Here is a 14,658-nt window from a genome sequence, read left to right as displayed (position 1 = left end):
TATAGAGCATTATAAGTTACTATTGCCTGTTACATCTTGGCCTGACAATTAGTAGTTTTTATAACATCTGAGCCTTCACTTTTTTTTACGGATTCTTATGAAAATATATTAGAAAAGGAAACTGCTTTGTAAATCCTGATCTTATAGTTTAGGGTGTGTTAGCCAAACACAATCCACATTTTCCCCTTGCTTTCTTAGTCTGATTAAAATTTAGAACAGGGAATCGTATTATCTGCTCTTGACATAGTGGAAAAATACGTCTAGCCATAATTTTGCAGTGCTGAGAGGGTCAGCAAATCTAAGTGAAATAAACACAGACCTGTATGACTGCAGAATTAATGAGAATGTTCTTTTTCTAATAGGGAAAAATACCAATAGCAGGAACGGTGGTGACTAGATTAGATGAAATTGAAGGGAATGACTGCACATTTGAAATCACTGGTAGGTAATTTTCTCTTTTTCATGTAACTACTTCCAATTCTTTTTGGAATGAAGGGGAATTTAATAAATAAATGCCATTATTTTCAGTTACATAGGCCACGAGCAAATTTTACGCAGGCATGGCAAAGTATATTCCATTTCCTGGGATAATTAGGGTACAGCAATAGCACAGAGAAGTCTCCTCTCATTCAAAAGCCATGGCTTTGCCATTAGTTTCAATCTTCTGTTGCATAAGAGCTACTTGTGAGAGCTAAGGAATAACAAAATGGACTGATGTAAATGCAATTTTCTTCCCTTCTGTCATTTGTTCCCTGGTGGCAGAGGAGCCAAAGATATGGACTTTTATCAGCAATTTTATCATCAGCCCATGAGTTAGTAAGACTTGGTTGTATTTCTAAAAAGTTCTGAAAAGACATCAAACTTTCTTCACAAATTGAGCATAATGCCAGGCTTCAGTAATTCTCCCTGACATTTTAGCTTATGATCCCTTTTGCCAGGCCTGTGTCATTTATATGTAGTGGCTTCACTGTTGGTGCTGATATGGCACAGTGGCTAAGACTGGGATCATGGCCTTACCCTCTTCTTTCCCAAGAAGGAGCCTAAGGTTTAGTATTTGCCAAAAGGTTGTAAATAGTCTTAATTGGATCTTGTTCCAACATTGATACTGGGGGAACCAGTACAATATTCCCACTTTAGACTTAACTAGATGGACTATGTACTTACGTTTTTGGATTGCAAGTTTGTATATAGTGAAGTTTTACACTACTTTTAAGCTTCTGTAAGCAGTAAAAATCAAGGACAGTTTTCTAAATCAGACATGAATATTTATTTACTTTATCATCACAGGTTATCTGTTTCTGCTGTAGAAATTTCAACAGGGTTATCCCATAGGTATGAAAACCCCTGAAAATACACACCCAAGTCCTAGTTGCATGAAGTGTATTTATGAATGGGAGAAGCTCAAGTTTTTCCTTGCCTTCTGTTTTCAAATTGATCATAATTGGGGGATGTAGGTAACGTGGTGGAGAGAATTGTGGTCCATTGCAACAACAACCAGGACTTCCAGGAATGGTTAGAGCAGCTGAACAGACTGATCAGAGGACCTGCTTCTTGCAGTTCATTATCCAAAACCTCATCGTCATCATGCAGTGCTCATTCCGTAAGTAGTCCATGTGTTCTGTCCAGAGATTATTGAGTCTTTCATCAACTCCTGCCTGCTGGAGACTTATTTAGAAGAAGCAGCAAGCACACCCTCAGCCTTTTGGGCAGCCTATATTTGTAGATTTTGAAGTACAGTTAAACCTCACTCATTCTGATTTCTCATTATGAGGCCCATCCAAATTAATGAAAAGGTTTACTTAGAGGTGTGCAGTTCTGTTTGACAGTATTCAGGCACCCCAACTAACTGCTAGCAAAGTATTTCTAACCAGAAGTCCTGCTAAAATATTTTAATGATAAGCAAGGCTTATTTCAATCAGCAATGGTTACTCTCCTACTAACAATGGGCTAAGTAGAAACAAATAGTTTACCTCCCTAAGTACTTAAACATCTCCATGTCATCTCACTCATGCTCTCACATTTGCTCAGTAACCTTCTTCAAAGGTAAACTTTTAGCATTGTCTCTTTCTGAGTTATCACAAATTTACACTTTGGAATTTGAATTGATGAGATTTTACTGTACTTGCTGAGTGAGATGGAAGATATACTGTGTTGTTTGTTAACATACAAACCTATGATGCCAAAATTCCAGTTTTGAGCACTGTGTGTTGTGGTCGGAAGAATATGGGCTTTGGCTTCAGATCTGGGTTCAAATCTTGGCTTTGCCAATTACTAGTTAGTTACTTCACTTGACTGAGTCTATGTTTTAGGCTGTTCTCATGAAATAATCTATTTAAGCACCTACCAGAGTGCCAAACATATCACTGAACTCAAATGTTGACTGCTACTCCATTTTCTTTCCTTACAGAGGAAAGAAAATTAAATTAATTAAATTCCAGATGAGAAAGAGGGGACAGGATCATGGAATGTTGAGTCAATTTTGTGCTGTTTCTTAGAGACCCCGTAGTCTTGACTGGAAAGAGCCAGTTCTCAAACTGGAGACTTTTGTTCTTCCGTCTATCCCTTTCTATGGCTGTCTTTGCTGATCCAATGAAGCTATTGTTGTTCTCTCACTGTGTGGCACAAGGTCGGGTTCAGATGGCAGATTGCCAACATCTCATCAGACATTTTCCCAGTCTTTTAGCTCTACTGGACAGCCCCGAGGACCCTTGGAGCCTCCTCAAATTATAAAACCGTGGAGTTTAAGTTGTCTACGACCTGCACCTCCACTTAGACCATCAGCAGCACTAGGTTATAAAGAGGTAATTTTGCTACCTATGGTATAAAATGCTTCTGACAAGTTAATTTCATAGCTTGTTACAAATAGTTCTGTGGGAATGTGCTAGAATTTAAGATAGGTGGTATATGTGAGTCAGTCTTGAATTGCTAGACTCAGTGATTCGTTTGGTTTCTTAATTTTCTGTTTCCCATTATCCATCTGCAAATATGTACTGAATATCTATAGGATCTATGTGCACTGCCTGAGTGTTCCCAGTCTCCTCCTGAAGTGCCTCTGGTTTACCTTAATGATTATTATGATAATTCTTTAGATTCATTAATAATGTACACAAATCTCAAACAAGAGCTACTTCATTGTAGTTGAGTTGCCAATGAAGCAGACCTAATTCAGCATTTGGGATCATTTTGATCAATTTGAACCAAATTAGTAAAGTGTTATGGGACCAAGCTATGAGTCCAAACTATAAAAGTGATATTTGCTTCAATTGGAATGAGAAAAGAATTTGATGAAAGGAGTGTCTTTTAAAAAGAGGCTTCTCAGAGACAACCTTAAAGGCCATTTGATATTTGGGTAGTGTGGGGATTTAAAGGTTTTGTGTATTTTTTTTTTCTCTTGAAGTTGCAGTCAGGAAGTGTCACTCACTAGCTTCTGTAACTGTGTGGAGTATTACTTTTCCATCCAAACAGTGGCTTTATCCCTAACCTGTCTCAAATCATTTCAGATTTCAGAAAAGATACTCATTTATTAGTAACTGTTCTTTAAATCAGTCTCGTTGGGTGAAGATTAAGTTTGTGACAGTTATGAGATAAGTCTTAGAATTATGGGGCAAAGGCAGCATATATTTCTAGATCAAATGTGTGTTTTGATGAGTGATGCAGACTCAGCTCAATTTTGAGTGTTTTGATTTAAACCACCATGCTTTTTTTTCGATTAATTGTTGCTACCAACTCTAAGTGCAGTAAAAATAAGACAATATTTGGACACTGGAGGATGTTTTGATCCTTTCAACTTGACATGATAGGACAAACAACCCTTGAACTGAATCTTTGTTATATAACTGTATTTAGAATTTGGTCAGGAAGCAGTCCCACAGATTTACTTTGGAAATTTACCTGCAATTCTTGCAGTCATCCAATTTTCTTCTTTGATTATGTAAACCAGGAGTGCCACTTCATAGTTACCTCGGTCTCCTTTTTAATGACGGATATTTTGTAATTATCAGTTACTAAGTTCAAATTAAGGTGAGCTTCGAAGAGTAAAGTTGACTTAATCCTTCACATAACTAATCTATTAAAACTAAGGCATGATCACTTCGTTTCTGCTGGGGGAAAAGAGTTATTAATATATTCCTACTAGATAGTATGTATTTCAGTTGTTTTCAGCATTTGTTATTCTGCACAGAACTGTATTCCTCAGGCTTTTGCATGATAATATTGCATCTGAAACTAATGTGGGAAATGTGATTATATTCCCTCTGTGTAATTTATGATAACACTAACATTTCAAATGTTGTTTTAGAATTATTGATAAGTGGATTTGGTCATTATAACCATCGACCTCTCACGCTCATCTTCTCTTTCTTTACATATTCATTTTAGAGGATGTCTTATATCTTAAAGGTAAGGGTAGAACAATATCTTTGGCTTACAGTGACATCATAATGCTGTGCTGTAACCTTTGATGAATGAAGCTTTCCCTTATGCTTGTTTTGTCCCTTGTTGTAATTGGTGGCTAAAATATGAAGATGCAATTCTGACATGTAAGTACTTTGTTGAAAAAGCAGGCTTGTGTGAAATACATATAAAAATGTCATAATGCCCTAAAATGCCCCATTTTCCTGCGTTTTTTTAAAGTGCTGCTTTTTCCTGTTATTTTTGTCATGTGAGAGTTTTTCATATCTGTCTTTTTTCAAGTATAAGTACTGTGGCTGAGTGAAATAAATTAAATGATTTGTTTCCTGTATTTTTAAGCTACTATTAATAATTAATATCCATGCTCCATGTCTACATATTTCTTGGAAAGTTGGGATAAGGTGATCATGAGAGATTTTTCCTAAGTCTAAGTTGCTAATCTGTTTACAGATTATTGGATTAAGGATTAAGGATATTGTCAATGAGTATTTTTTTGACCTGCTGGTTACTCATATGGCAAAAACAAATTCAATACATTTATTTTGTCTACTAGTTAAATACATGGCTTTATATATGAAAAATTAAGTTTGGCTGTGGGCGTGTTACTTCTAACCCAAAATTATTTATTAGGAAATCCTTCATTTGATTCTTCTCTCTGCAGAAAAATGACTTAGTCTCTCTGCCTTAGTTTTCCTGTCTCACAAATGGAAATTATATTCTTCTTTGTGGGACTGTTTCTAAGGCAGAATTATTTAAATAGCTCTGAAGCTCTTTGAAAAGTGATCAATACTACATTAGTGGTTACAGTGGCTTAGTTCCCCTAAAACTGTATCAGTGGGGAATGTAAGCCAAATTAGGAATACTGTTACGTTTTTAGGGTGACATCCCTTACTTTCTCTGCAGATGGTTCCCTAAAGCCATTTGGCCTCCAGGAGAATCTGCCACGTCTTCAGTAGGCACACTCCACTCTTAGTCCCACCTGTGTGCAAATTGAGAGGATAATGTCATTGCCTCTGTTTTATTTAACCTTTTAGAGTTTATTGGAACCATTTTAATTGTGCATAGTGTTAAACATTGATGTACTCCTAACTGAGACTGTCAAAATAAGGGAGAGGAATTCTATTTAGTTTCACTCGTGCTTTTACTTTTGTTTTTGAGGGAGAATTTTAATTCATTAAGAAACTTCTGTCCTTACAGGAGTCTAGTAAAAGCCCTAAAACGATGAAGAAATTTCTTCATAAAAGGAAGACTGAGAGAAAACCATCAGAGGAGGAATATGTGATTAGGAAAAGTATGTGTTTTGTACTTTCTGAAAGTTGTTTATGGATAAATTAACATGAGAATCTTCTTTTATGTGAGGATTTATTTGAAAGCAGATGATTGGAGCAATTTTTTCTTGACATTGTCTTTTACATATAAAGAAGAATGCACGGAAAGCTTTGGTCACTTCTTAAACATTTGAATAAGCTTCTTACAGCTGCACTTCATGTCATCTCAGGCAGATGTCATCTGTATCATTTTTGTGTTGAGCATTTTGCCTCACCTGGTTTAGAACCTCTAAAGGGACCCATTTCTTACGGATACATTTTTTTCCCTCTTAGTTTCTGATACTTGAGATATTTTTCTCCAGGGAGATAGACTAAATAGACCCGAAGGCTGAAGTCCTTCCAGAAATCACATGCTCAGTGATGCTCACAGTTACTCAGGGAATCAGCCTGCCCACATCTAGAAACATGGCTTCATTTGGAGACAGACTGCAAAGTCGGTCAGCCAGTCGATATGGACATATTTGGCTATAAGGCTGTCAACAAGGTACTTAGGGACACAAGGTACTTTAGGACACATGTGAAGGAGTAAGCGGTGTCTCACAAAGAGGTGGCAGAATTGTGTGTATCAGCTGGGAATATAGTTTGGATAAATATTTGCTCCACCCCAGCTTTGGCATGCCTCACCCTCCACCCCACACCTGGTTATGCACATTGGCATGTTCACAGGGTGCTGCCATCCAGCCATTGCAAGAATGAGTTTGGAGTAGAAGAGGAGGGGGGAGGGAGAATGAGTGACTACACTGACTCGTTAGAAAATTGGGTGGGGTTAATGAGGGAAAGCTTCCTAAAGGTGAACCTTGAAATTTAAAGGAGAGGAAGGCTGGGGTATATCGATGGGAACTAAGCTAGCAACAAGCTCAGTGCTGTGATTTTGGCCTCACTGAGACCACTGACAGAACACCACCCCGCTACCCTGGTTCCCAGTGTAGAGCTCTGGGCTTCAGGAGTAGGCCCTCCACTAAGTTGAGCTCACTGAGGCTGACTCCAAAGCTCCATGAGGATGCTGTCACTCTTCTCCATAAACAGCGTTGGACAGCTCTTTCTCTTGCCTTTCACAAACTCTACTGGTCAGAGAAGCCAGTCCCAGGCAGTAGAGTGCACTGCATCATTTTGAGGGTCCAAAGGCATGTATCTATGAAAAGTCATGATGAATTAAATTTCACAGGTACAGCTGCTCTGGAAGAGGATGCTCAGATCCTTAAAGTGATCGAAGCCTACTGCACCAGTGCAAACTTTCAACAAGGCCATGGCTCAAGTAGGTTCCCCCAAACTACTTTCTCTAGTGAGTGACGTTTCTTCTTTACTGCTTAGTGTCTTTTAGAAAAAGAGAAAAGCAACCCAGATGGGTTGCAGGGTGTGGAAAGCAGGTGACTTAGTGCAGAGGAGTGGTGCAGGACTGCATCTTTCAGATAAGGTGGTTTTAGCTACCAAGCGGTTTGTTTACCCACTGTTGTTTTTCACCCAGAAAGAGAGATGCAAGAGTAAAAGAGTTGGAGGTGATAGAAGTGAAAAAATTTTTTAAAAGTTGTTCTCCTTTGAAGTACACAGATACCTTCACCAGCACTAGTTAGGAATTAAAGGGCCCAGAGAGTTCCTGTGTCTGTGAACTGATGCTAATCTCTTCTTATAGGCAGATTTGGAAAGGAAGTCAAAATACTATCTTTGATCAGCTGCATATTTAAACGAACAATCTTCACCAAACTCAAGTTTCAAAGTTGCTCTGAAAATCTGGAAATGTAGCTGCTTAGCAGAGGTTGTCCAAAATGTATACAATTTATCAGGGAGCTATTGGGTTAGGGTATTTCCCCAAACAACTTTCAGGTTACAAACGAAAGCGAGATAATATTTTCTGATTCATCTTTATGCTTTTTAAAAGCCAGGTCACTTCGATTATGTCTTTTGTCTCCCATTATTATAGACATTCAGAATACCTTTTGTGAGGTTTTTGCACCTACATAAGAAATGAATACTCCACAGCACTCCATTTTGGACAGCCAGTGACCAATCATTTGAATGTGGGAGGGGATTTCTTAGGTGCCTTGACATATTCTTTCAGAGTAATGCATCTCTAAGGCTGACATAAAGGAAGCATTCTACTGGGCATGATAGCTCACGCCTGTAATTCAGCACTTTGGGAGGCCAAGGCAGGCAGATCCCTTGAGGCCAGAAGTTCAAGACCAGCCTGGGCAACATGGCAAAACCCTGTGTTTACTAAAAGCACAAAAGTTAGCTGGGTGTGATGGTGCACACCTGTAGTCCCAGCTACTTGGGAAGCTGAGGCAGGAGAATCGCTTGAACCCAGGAGGTGGAGGTTGCAGTGAACCAAGATTGGACCACTGCACTCCAATGACAGAGTGAGACTCCATCAAAAAAAAATAAAAGAGAGAGAGAGGAAGAAAGAAAGAGAAAGAAAGAAAAAGAAAGAAAGAAAGAAAAAAAGAAAGAGAGAGAAAGAATGAAAGAAAGAAAGAAAAAAAGAAAGAAAGAAAGAAGAGAAAGAAAGGAAGGAAGGAAGGAAGGAAGGGAGGGAATTCAATGTGAAAGTTGACACATTTGGCCATGAAGAGAGGACTGTCACACTCTGCTTCACAGAGAAAACCTGGCTGTGGCTTTGGGCATGCACAGCTCTGATAACATGTTTCAAGGAACCAGGAGAGGAAAGTGAGGGCAGTTTTTGTTTTGAGAACTGGAGAAGAGAGGGGGACAAAGAGATACCAGAAGCATCCCTTCTACAAAATCTGACCTCATCTCCTCTTGCACCACCTATTTTTACATTTGACGGAGTGGATGGGTCTGCAGCTGGGAGGTGCAGCCAGATATTCTGGCTTAAAAAGACACATCTTCACCCTTGCTCCCTACCCAACCTTTTACATGTGGAAGATGTCTGGCACTGTGCTTGTCACACAGCAGATCATTTAGCATCGTGGTGACCTCCTATCTTCTATCCCTCTCTAACTGGAAGTCCTGTTTCTCTAGAACTGACTACCGTCGGCTCTTACTGCATTCAGCCAGTCATTCACTTTGCTTTCCACTTATATTCGTCCCTTGGTATCTGCAGGGGATTGGCTCCAGGACCCCCAGAGATAACAAAATCTGACAATGCTCAAGTGCCTGATGTGAAATCGTGGAGTATTTGCATATCACCTCCATACATCTTCCCATATACTTTAAATCATCTCTAGATTGCTTATCATACCTAATAAATGTAAATGCTATGTAAATGGTTGTTATACTGCATTGGGTTTTAAATTTGTATTGCTTTTTATTTTTTCTGAATATTTTCAATGCACGGTTGGTTGAATCTGCAGATGTGAAACCTGCGGATATGGGGGGCCACCTGTATTAAGCACCTACAAAGTGCTAGGCACTGGAGAAGGCAGAGACACATCTCACCTCAAGAAAGGGGAGGTGGTCAAGTGAAGGCAGTGAGTGTACACACCTCTGAAGGAACTTGGCCTAGAAGAGAGGAAGCCAGTGACTCAGGGAGACCAAAGATTAAGCACTTGAGCTCTGAGAGGAAGGATCCAGAGTGAGGGAGGTGCAGGAGAGCTGTTTGGTTGGGCCCCCATGCCTGTTGTGTCACCTCTTCTGTCCCAGAGCCTGAAGACATTCTGAGTAGTGGACATCTGCATCTTTGCTGATGATGTGATAATCTCCAAACCTCACTCCACCCTTGATTAAAATGGTCTTAGGAGACATATCTACTTTACCCTATAAGACTGTAAAGAGAACAAATGGGAGTGATGATGCTTCTGAGGCCCTTAAAGCACATTGTGTTTCAGTGCAGTGCTACTGTCAACCTGACTTTTGCTACAGTGACAAAACACTGTAGCATAGGATGTAGTGTGTCCTTCCCTGGAGATTTGCAGGGAAGAGTGATCACTGGTCAGCTCTTTGCTCTGGAGGAGGCAAAACAGGAAAGAATGGAGGTCTTGGTTGTGGACAGGTATTACAGGGGCTCTTTTGCTTTATTTTTCTGAATACAAAATGCTTCCCACCTTGGGAAGATTGAATCAGTATATTTGGCCATTTAGAATTCTCATGTCAGGAAAATTTAGTCAGCAAATGATAGGTGACTGTCCTCTGGGTGTAATGTGGCAACATGCTATGAACAAAGACCCTTCTGTAACAATAGTGGAAAGGAACTAACACCCACTATTTCTACTCTTCACTAGTAACTCTCCCTCCTCCTCCCTCTTGCAACCCTTGTTTGTAGGTACTCGAAAAGATTCCATTCCACAAGTCCTACTCCCTGAGGAAGAGAAACTCATCATTGAAGAAACCAGAAGCAACGGCCAGACCATCATGGAAGAAAAGTGAGTAGAGCAGGCAAAACCTTGCCTACTTTATCTTGGAGCTGGCAAGAAGGTCTGGTAGGACGGTAGGGCACATGGAGAGCCTATGATGAGGGACAACCCCTCCTTATCTGGGAATGTGGCCTGCTTTGCTGAGCATGCATTTGGGAGACTTTAGAGGGCTGCCCACTAACAAAACGAAAGAGGAAGGAAAGGCAGAGGTGACAGAGCCCTCCAAAGCAGCTCCAGCTGGCAGCTACCCTTGTAGCCAGCTCCCCAGCCATTAAGCTGCTTCTGAGCACATGGGAACATCAGTGCCCTGGATGGGTTTAGGAAGTGATTGGGAATTCCAGCCACAGAACCGATTTCCCTGCCCAGACAGATGCCACTCACATGTTTTGAGTCAGAAGCTGTGCTTTCACATATTTGACATCATTTAAAATCCTACAGCAATCCGGTTAGATAAACATTACTCTCACCACTTTCACAGATAAAGAAACTGAGGTACAGGAAGTTCAGGGAAATTATGTCTCCGACTTACCTTTACACAGTAGTGTGGGTGACCTAATGGGGGAAAATCAGGTTAAGTACCTTCTGGCTCATAAAATTAACACAAAGTAGCCAAATAATTCATTTGTCTAAACTTGAGTCATTTCTGAAGTCAGGCCTAAATTTGCATGGGACAGCATATTTCAAGGTGCTTGGCACTGTCAATGCATTTTACATCTGCTGTGTGAAGTGATACAGCAAAATGGTTAAGTACTTGGGCTCAAGCGAAAAACAGTGTGGTTCAGCTCCCAATTCTGCTACTCATTAGCTGTGTGACCTGGGGCAAGTTGCTTCACCTTTCTGTGCCTCAGTTTCCTCATCTGTAAAATAAGGATGGTGGTAATGCTTTCAGCGTTGTTGTGAGGTTAAATGAAGTAAGTATAAAGGCTAGCACTCGATAAATAATGATAGTTAGTTCTTATTATAACTATATTCATTTTTACAACTTTGTGAGGTTTTCAGAAAATGTGCTATTATCCCCATTTTGCATGTAAAGAAACTAAGACGAAGGGAGGATGAGAAGGAAACTGGTTCCCGGAGAACAGAGGACTAGTAAGTGGCAGGATCAGAACCAAAACTTAGATCTCCAAAATCTTTGTCCAGGGAGAGACCCAGAGAGGAAAAGGCTATTACACAACCCAGCCAGGGTGCTTCATCCTTTTTTGGGTAATATTTGACTGGGATATTCCAGAAAGAATGCCTCTGACTTTGTGTCATGTGCAGTGGAGAACTGAAAAGGGCAATGTCACAGCACAGATATTGTAGAATAGGCAGTTTTCTGATACCTCTCATTATGTGATAGGTGATGTTCATTCCTGCCCCAAAGCTAGATAAATCAAAACCTTATGATGGGAATTGAAAACATCGAAATCCTAAAAACAGAGAGCAGAATGGTGGTTTCTAGGGACTGAGGGGAAAGGGGAAATGGGGAGATGTTGGTCAAAGGGTACCACATCTCAGGTATGCAGGATGAATAAGTTCTGGAGAACTAATGTACAGTATGTTGACTACAGTTGGCCCTCTGCTTGCATGGGCTCTGCATCTGTGGATTCAACCAACCCTAGATCAAAAAAAAAAAAAAAAAAATTCAGATAAAATGGATGGTTGCATCTGTATTGAACATGTACAGATTTTTTTTCATACCTAATAAAGGTTTTCTTTTTCCATCTTTGTTGAGGAATAATTGACAATGGTGTTCAATGTGATGTCTTGATATATGTATGCACTGTGTTATACCATATTGTTTTTTCCTAAGTCATATGGTATAACAACTATTTACATGGCATTTACATTGTATTAGGTATGATAAGTAATCTAGATATGATTTAAAGTATGTGGGAGGATGTGCGTTGGTTATATGCAAATGCTATGCCATTTTATATTAAGGACTTGAGCATCTGTGGATTTTGGTATCCATGGGGGTCCTAGAACCAATACCCCATGGATACCGAGGGAGGGAAGACTGTATAGTTTACAATGCAGTATACTTGAAATTTGCTAAGAGTGTAGATTTTGAGTGTTTCTGCCACACACATACGAAAGGTAACTATGTAAGGAGATGGATATGTTAATTAGCTTGATTGTAGTAACCACTTCACAATGTATACATATATCAAGACATCACATTGTACACCTTTGTCAATTATTCCTCAACAAAGCTAGAAAAAGAAAAACTTAGTGATGGGCCCTAGTCTCTTGTGTTTTTTTTTTTTTTTTTTTGGAGACGGAGTCTCGCTCTGTCGCCCAGGCTGGAGTGCAGTGGCCAGATCTCAGCTCACTGCAAGCTCCGCCTCCCGGGTTCACGCCATTCTCCCGCCTCAGCCTCCCGAGTAGCTGGGACCACAGGCGCCCGCCACTTCGCCCGGCTAATTTTTTGTATTTTTTAGTAGAGACGGGGTTTCACCGTGTTAGCCAGCATGGTCTCGATCTCCTGACCTCGTGATCCGCCCATCTCGGCCTCCCAAAGTGCTGGGATTACAGGCTTGAGCCACCGCGCCCGGCCAGTCTCTTGTGTTTTGTTCACCCAAGCTGGGAAGTGAGTAGAAAAGGAGGAGGGAAGTATAGAAAAAGTGTAATGACATTGCATTTAGCTAAGCATGTGTGGTGGTGGTTGTTCTTCCACCAAAATGAAGAAGATGGAAGCCATTTAGAGCAGTACCATTCCCAATCAGCTAGAAAGTTCACTGTTTTTCAGGATCTGTATTTTTATAAAGTGGCTTTTATTGTTTAGTATTTTAACAGTACCTCAGTGCAAGCCATTTGTCTCTGAATTTTATCTTTATGTTCTAGGAGCCTTGTTGATACTGTTTACGCCTTGAAGGACGAGGTCAAAGAACTGAAGCAGGTAATAAAATATAAAAGTCATTTTCTTGGGTAACAGAACCATTCTCTTTTCCTTGCCTCACACTGCCCATGCTTTCAGGGAAGGCCTAGGAGGAAGGTAGCAAGGGGGCATTTTTATTTTCCTTGTGTCATCAAGGTAGGTTTTGTTTGTTGATTTTATCATGTAGCCTTGAATTTAAATTTCTGAGGCTTGCCTGTATTTCCATGTAGTAGTTCACAATAGAGTCCCAAAGTTAGTTACAACTTTCCTGTTCTCTGACATCCATAAACAGACTTTAAGAAAAGACTAGTCATTCATCAGTGTGTAAGTGTAAAGAGAACCATTAATCATGGTTTGTGGGCTTTTCTGCCGATGTGGTCCAGCATCACTGCCGATATGGCTCAGTGATGCACACTGTCACACTGTGTCTTGTATGTGAGGACTGACTGTATCTGGTGACAGAGTGAAGGATGGATGGGAGGGGAGAGAGATCAGGGACTAGAAGACCACTTAGGAGGTTCTTACAAAACTCACGGTGAGATCTGTCAGAGTCTTGAACTGAGGCAGGGCAATGAGGCTGGGGAGGAGGAAAATGAATGTAAAGGATGGCATATTGCAGAGTTTGAACCTATGGACAAGGATAATGTGATTTTGAGATTAAGAAAGAGCCAGGGATTAAAGATGAAGCTTCTTCCCAGGGTGTCTAGTTGCATATGGTGGTGCTCCTTCATGGGGATCAATAACCACAGGAGGAGGAGAAATGTGAGGTGTTGAGAGAGATACTGAGTTCACTTTAGGACCTGATTAGTTTAAGGTGACATATCTAGGTGGAAATACCAAGCTGCTGCCAGGTAATCTCAGGTACATGAGAGGATCACTTAAGCCCGGGAGTTTGAGGCTGCAGTGAGCCATGATTATGTCACTGCACTCCAGCCTGGCGATAGAGTGAGACCCCATCTCTCAAAATAACAATAATAATAAAAAGAAATACCAGGCTGGCAGTTGAGATTGTGGACCCGATTCTCAGGAGATGAGGTCAGTACCGGAGATATTTGGGAGTCCCCTTAATAGACACTTGGATTGAAAGAGAAGTGACACTAAGTGAAAAGCGAGTTAAATTAGAAGAGGGTCAGGGCAGGGAAGAAGAATCCAAAAGGTTTCCCAGAGACAGGCAGGAGGATCGACAGGCTGGTTTGTGATAGATGCTGAGGGAGGGAAGGTTGAGGAAGGAAAGAGAGTCAGTGATGAAAGCTGCCCTGAGGATGAGCAGGAGGAGCCCTTGGAAGGGCCCCCCTCTGTTTCGTAATCAAGAAATCTTTCCCCATCATAGGAAAATAAAAGAATGAAGCAATGCCTGGAAGAAGAATTGAAGTCAAGAAGGGACCTAGAAAAGCTGGTGCGGAGGCTTTTGAAGCAAACAGATGAGTGTATTCGAGCCGAGTCCAGTAGCAAGACCTCAATTCTTCCATAACCATCACTGTGCCACCGGGTGGAGTGTGCCTTCAGGGCATCTTGAAATGTCCTGCTGAATGATTTGACTCAGTTTGCTCACTTCTTTGGCTTTTGTTTTGTGTTTGAGTCTCATTCTCTCTCTCTCTCTCTCTCTCCCCCTCCCTTCCTCCCTCCCTCTCTCTTCTCTCTCTCTCCCTCTCTCCCCTCTGTGTGCGTGTGTGTGCGCACGTGTGCGCGCTTGGGCATTTGCTGTTGTTTGGTTATTGGTTGGCTGTTCATTTCTTTTTCAACAGGGGAAAAA

The 14,658-nt window shown here is 40.7% G+C and overlaps 1 protein-coding gene across 1 annotated transcript in view; it reads left to right on the top strand.

Annotated features, from left to right (window-relative positions):
• ARHGEF6 (Rac/Cdc42 guanine nucleotide exchange factor 6) overlaps positions 1–14,376 on the top strand; it is a 116,938-nt gene extending 102,562 nt beyond the window's left edge. Inside the window, exons 14-22 of the mRNA XM_025372211.1 lie at positions 363–441; positions 1,455–1,600; positions 2,676–2,801; positions 4,378–4,398; positions 5,608–5,701; positions 6,904–6,993; positions 9,955–10,054; positions 12,872–12,926; positions 14,236–14,376. Of these exons, the coding sequence (XP_025227996.1) occupies positions 363–441; positions 1,455–1,600; positions 2,676–2,801; positions 4,378–4,398; positions 5,608–5,701; positions 6,904–6,993; positions 9,955–10,054; positions 12,872–12,926; positions 14,236–14,376 (852 nt within the window). The remainder of the gene's footprint in view (positions 1–362; positions 442–1,454; positions 1,601–2,675; positions 2,802–4,377; positions 4,399–5,607; positions 5,702–6,903; positions 6,994–9,954; positions 10,055–12,871; positions 12,927–14,235) is intronic.
• Positions 14,377–14,658: the final 282 nt, after the last annotated feature.

Source organism: Theropithecus gelada, chromosome X, assembly GCF_003255815.1.
Source record: "Theropithecus gelada isolate Dixy chromosome X, Tgel_1.0, whole genome shotgun sequence".
NCBI lineage: Eukaryota > Metazoa > Chordata > Mammalia > Primates > Cercopithecidae > Theropithecus > Theropithecus gelada.
Note: the sequence above shows the minus strand (reverse complement) of the source record. Positions and strands in the feature narration are given on the sequence as shown.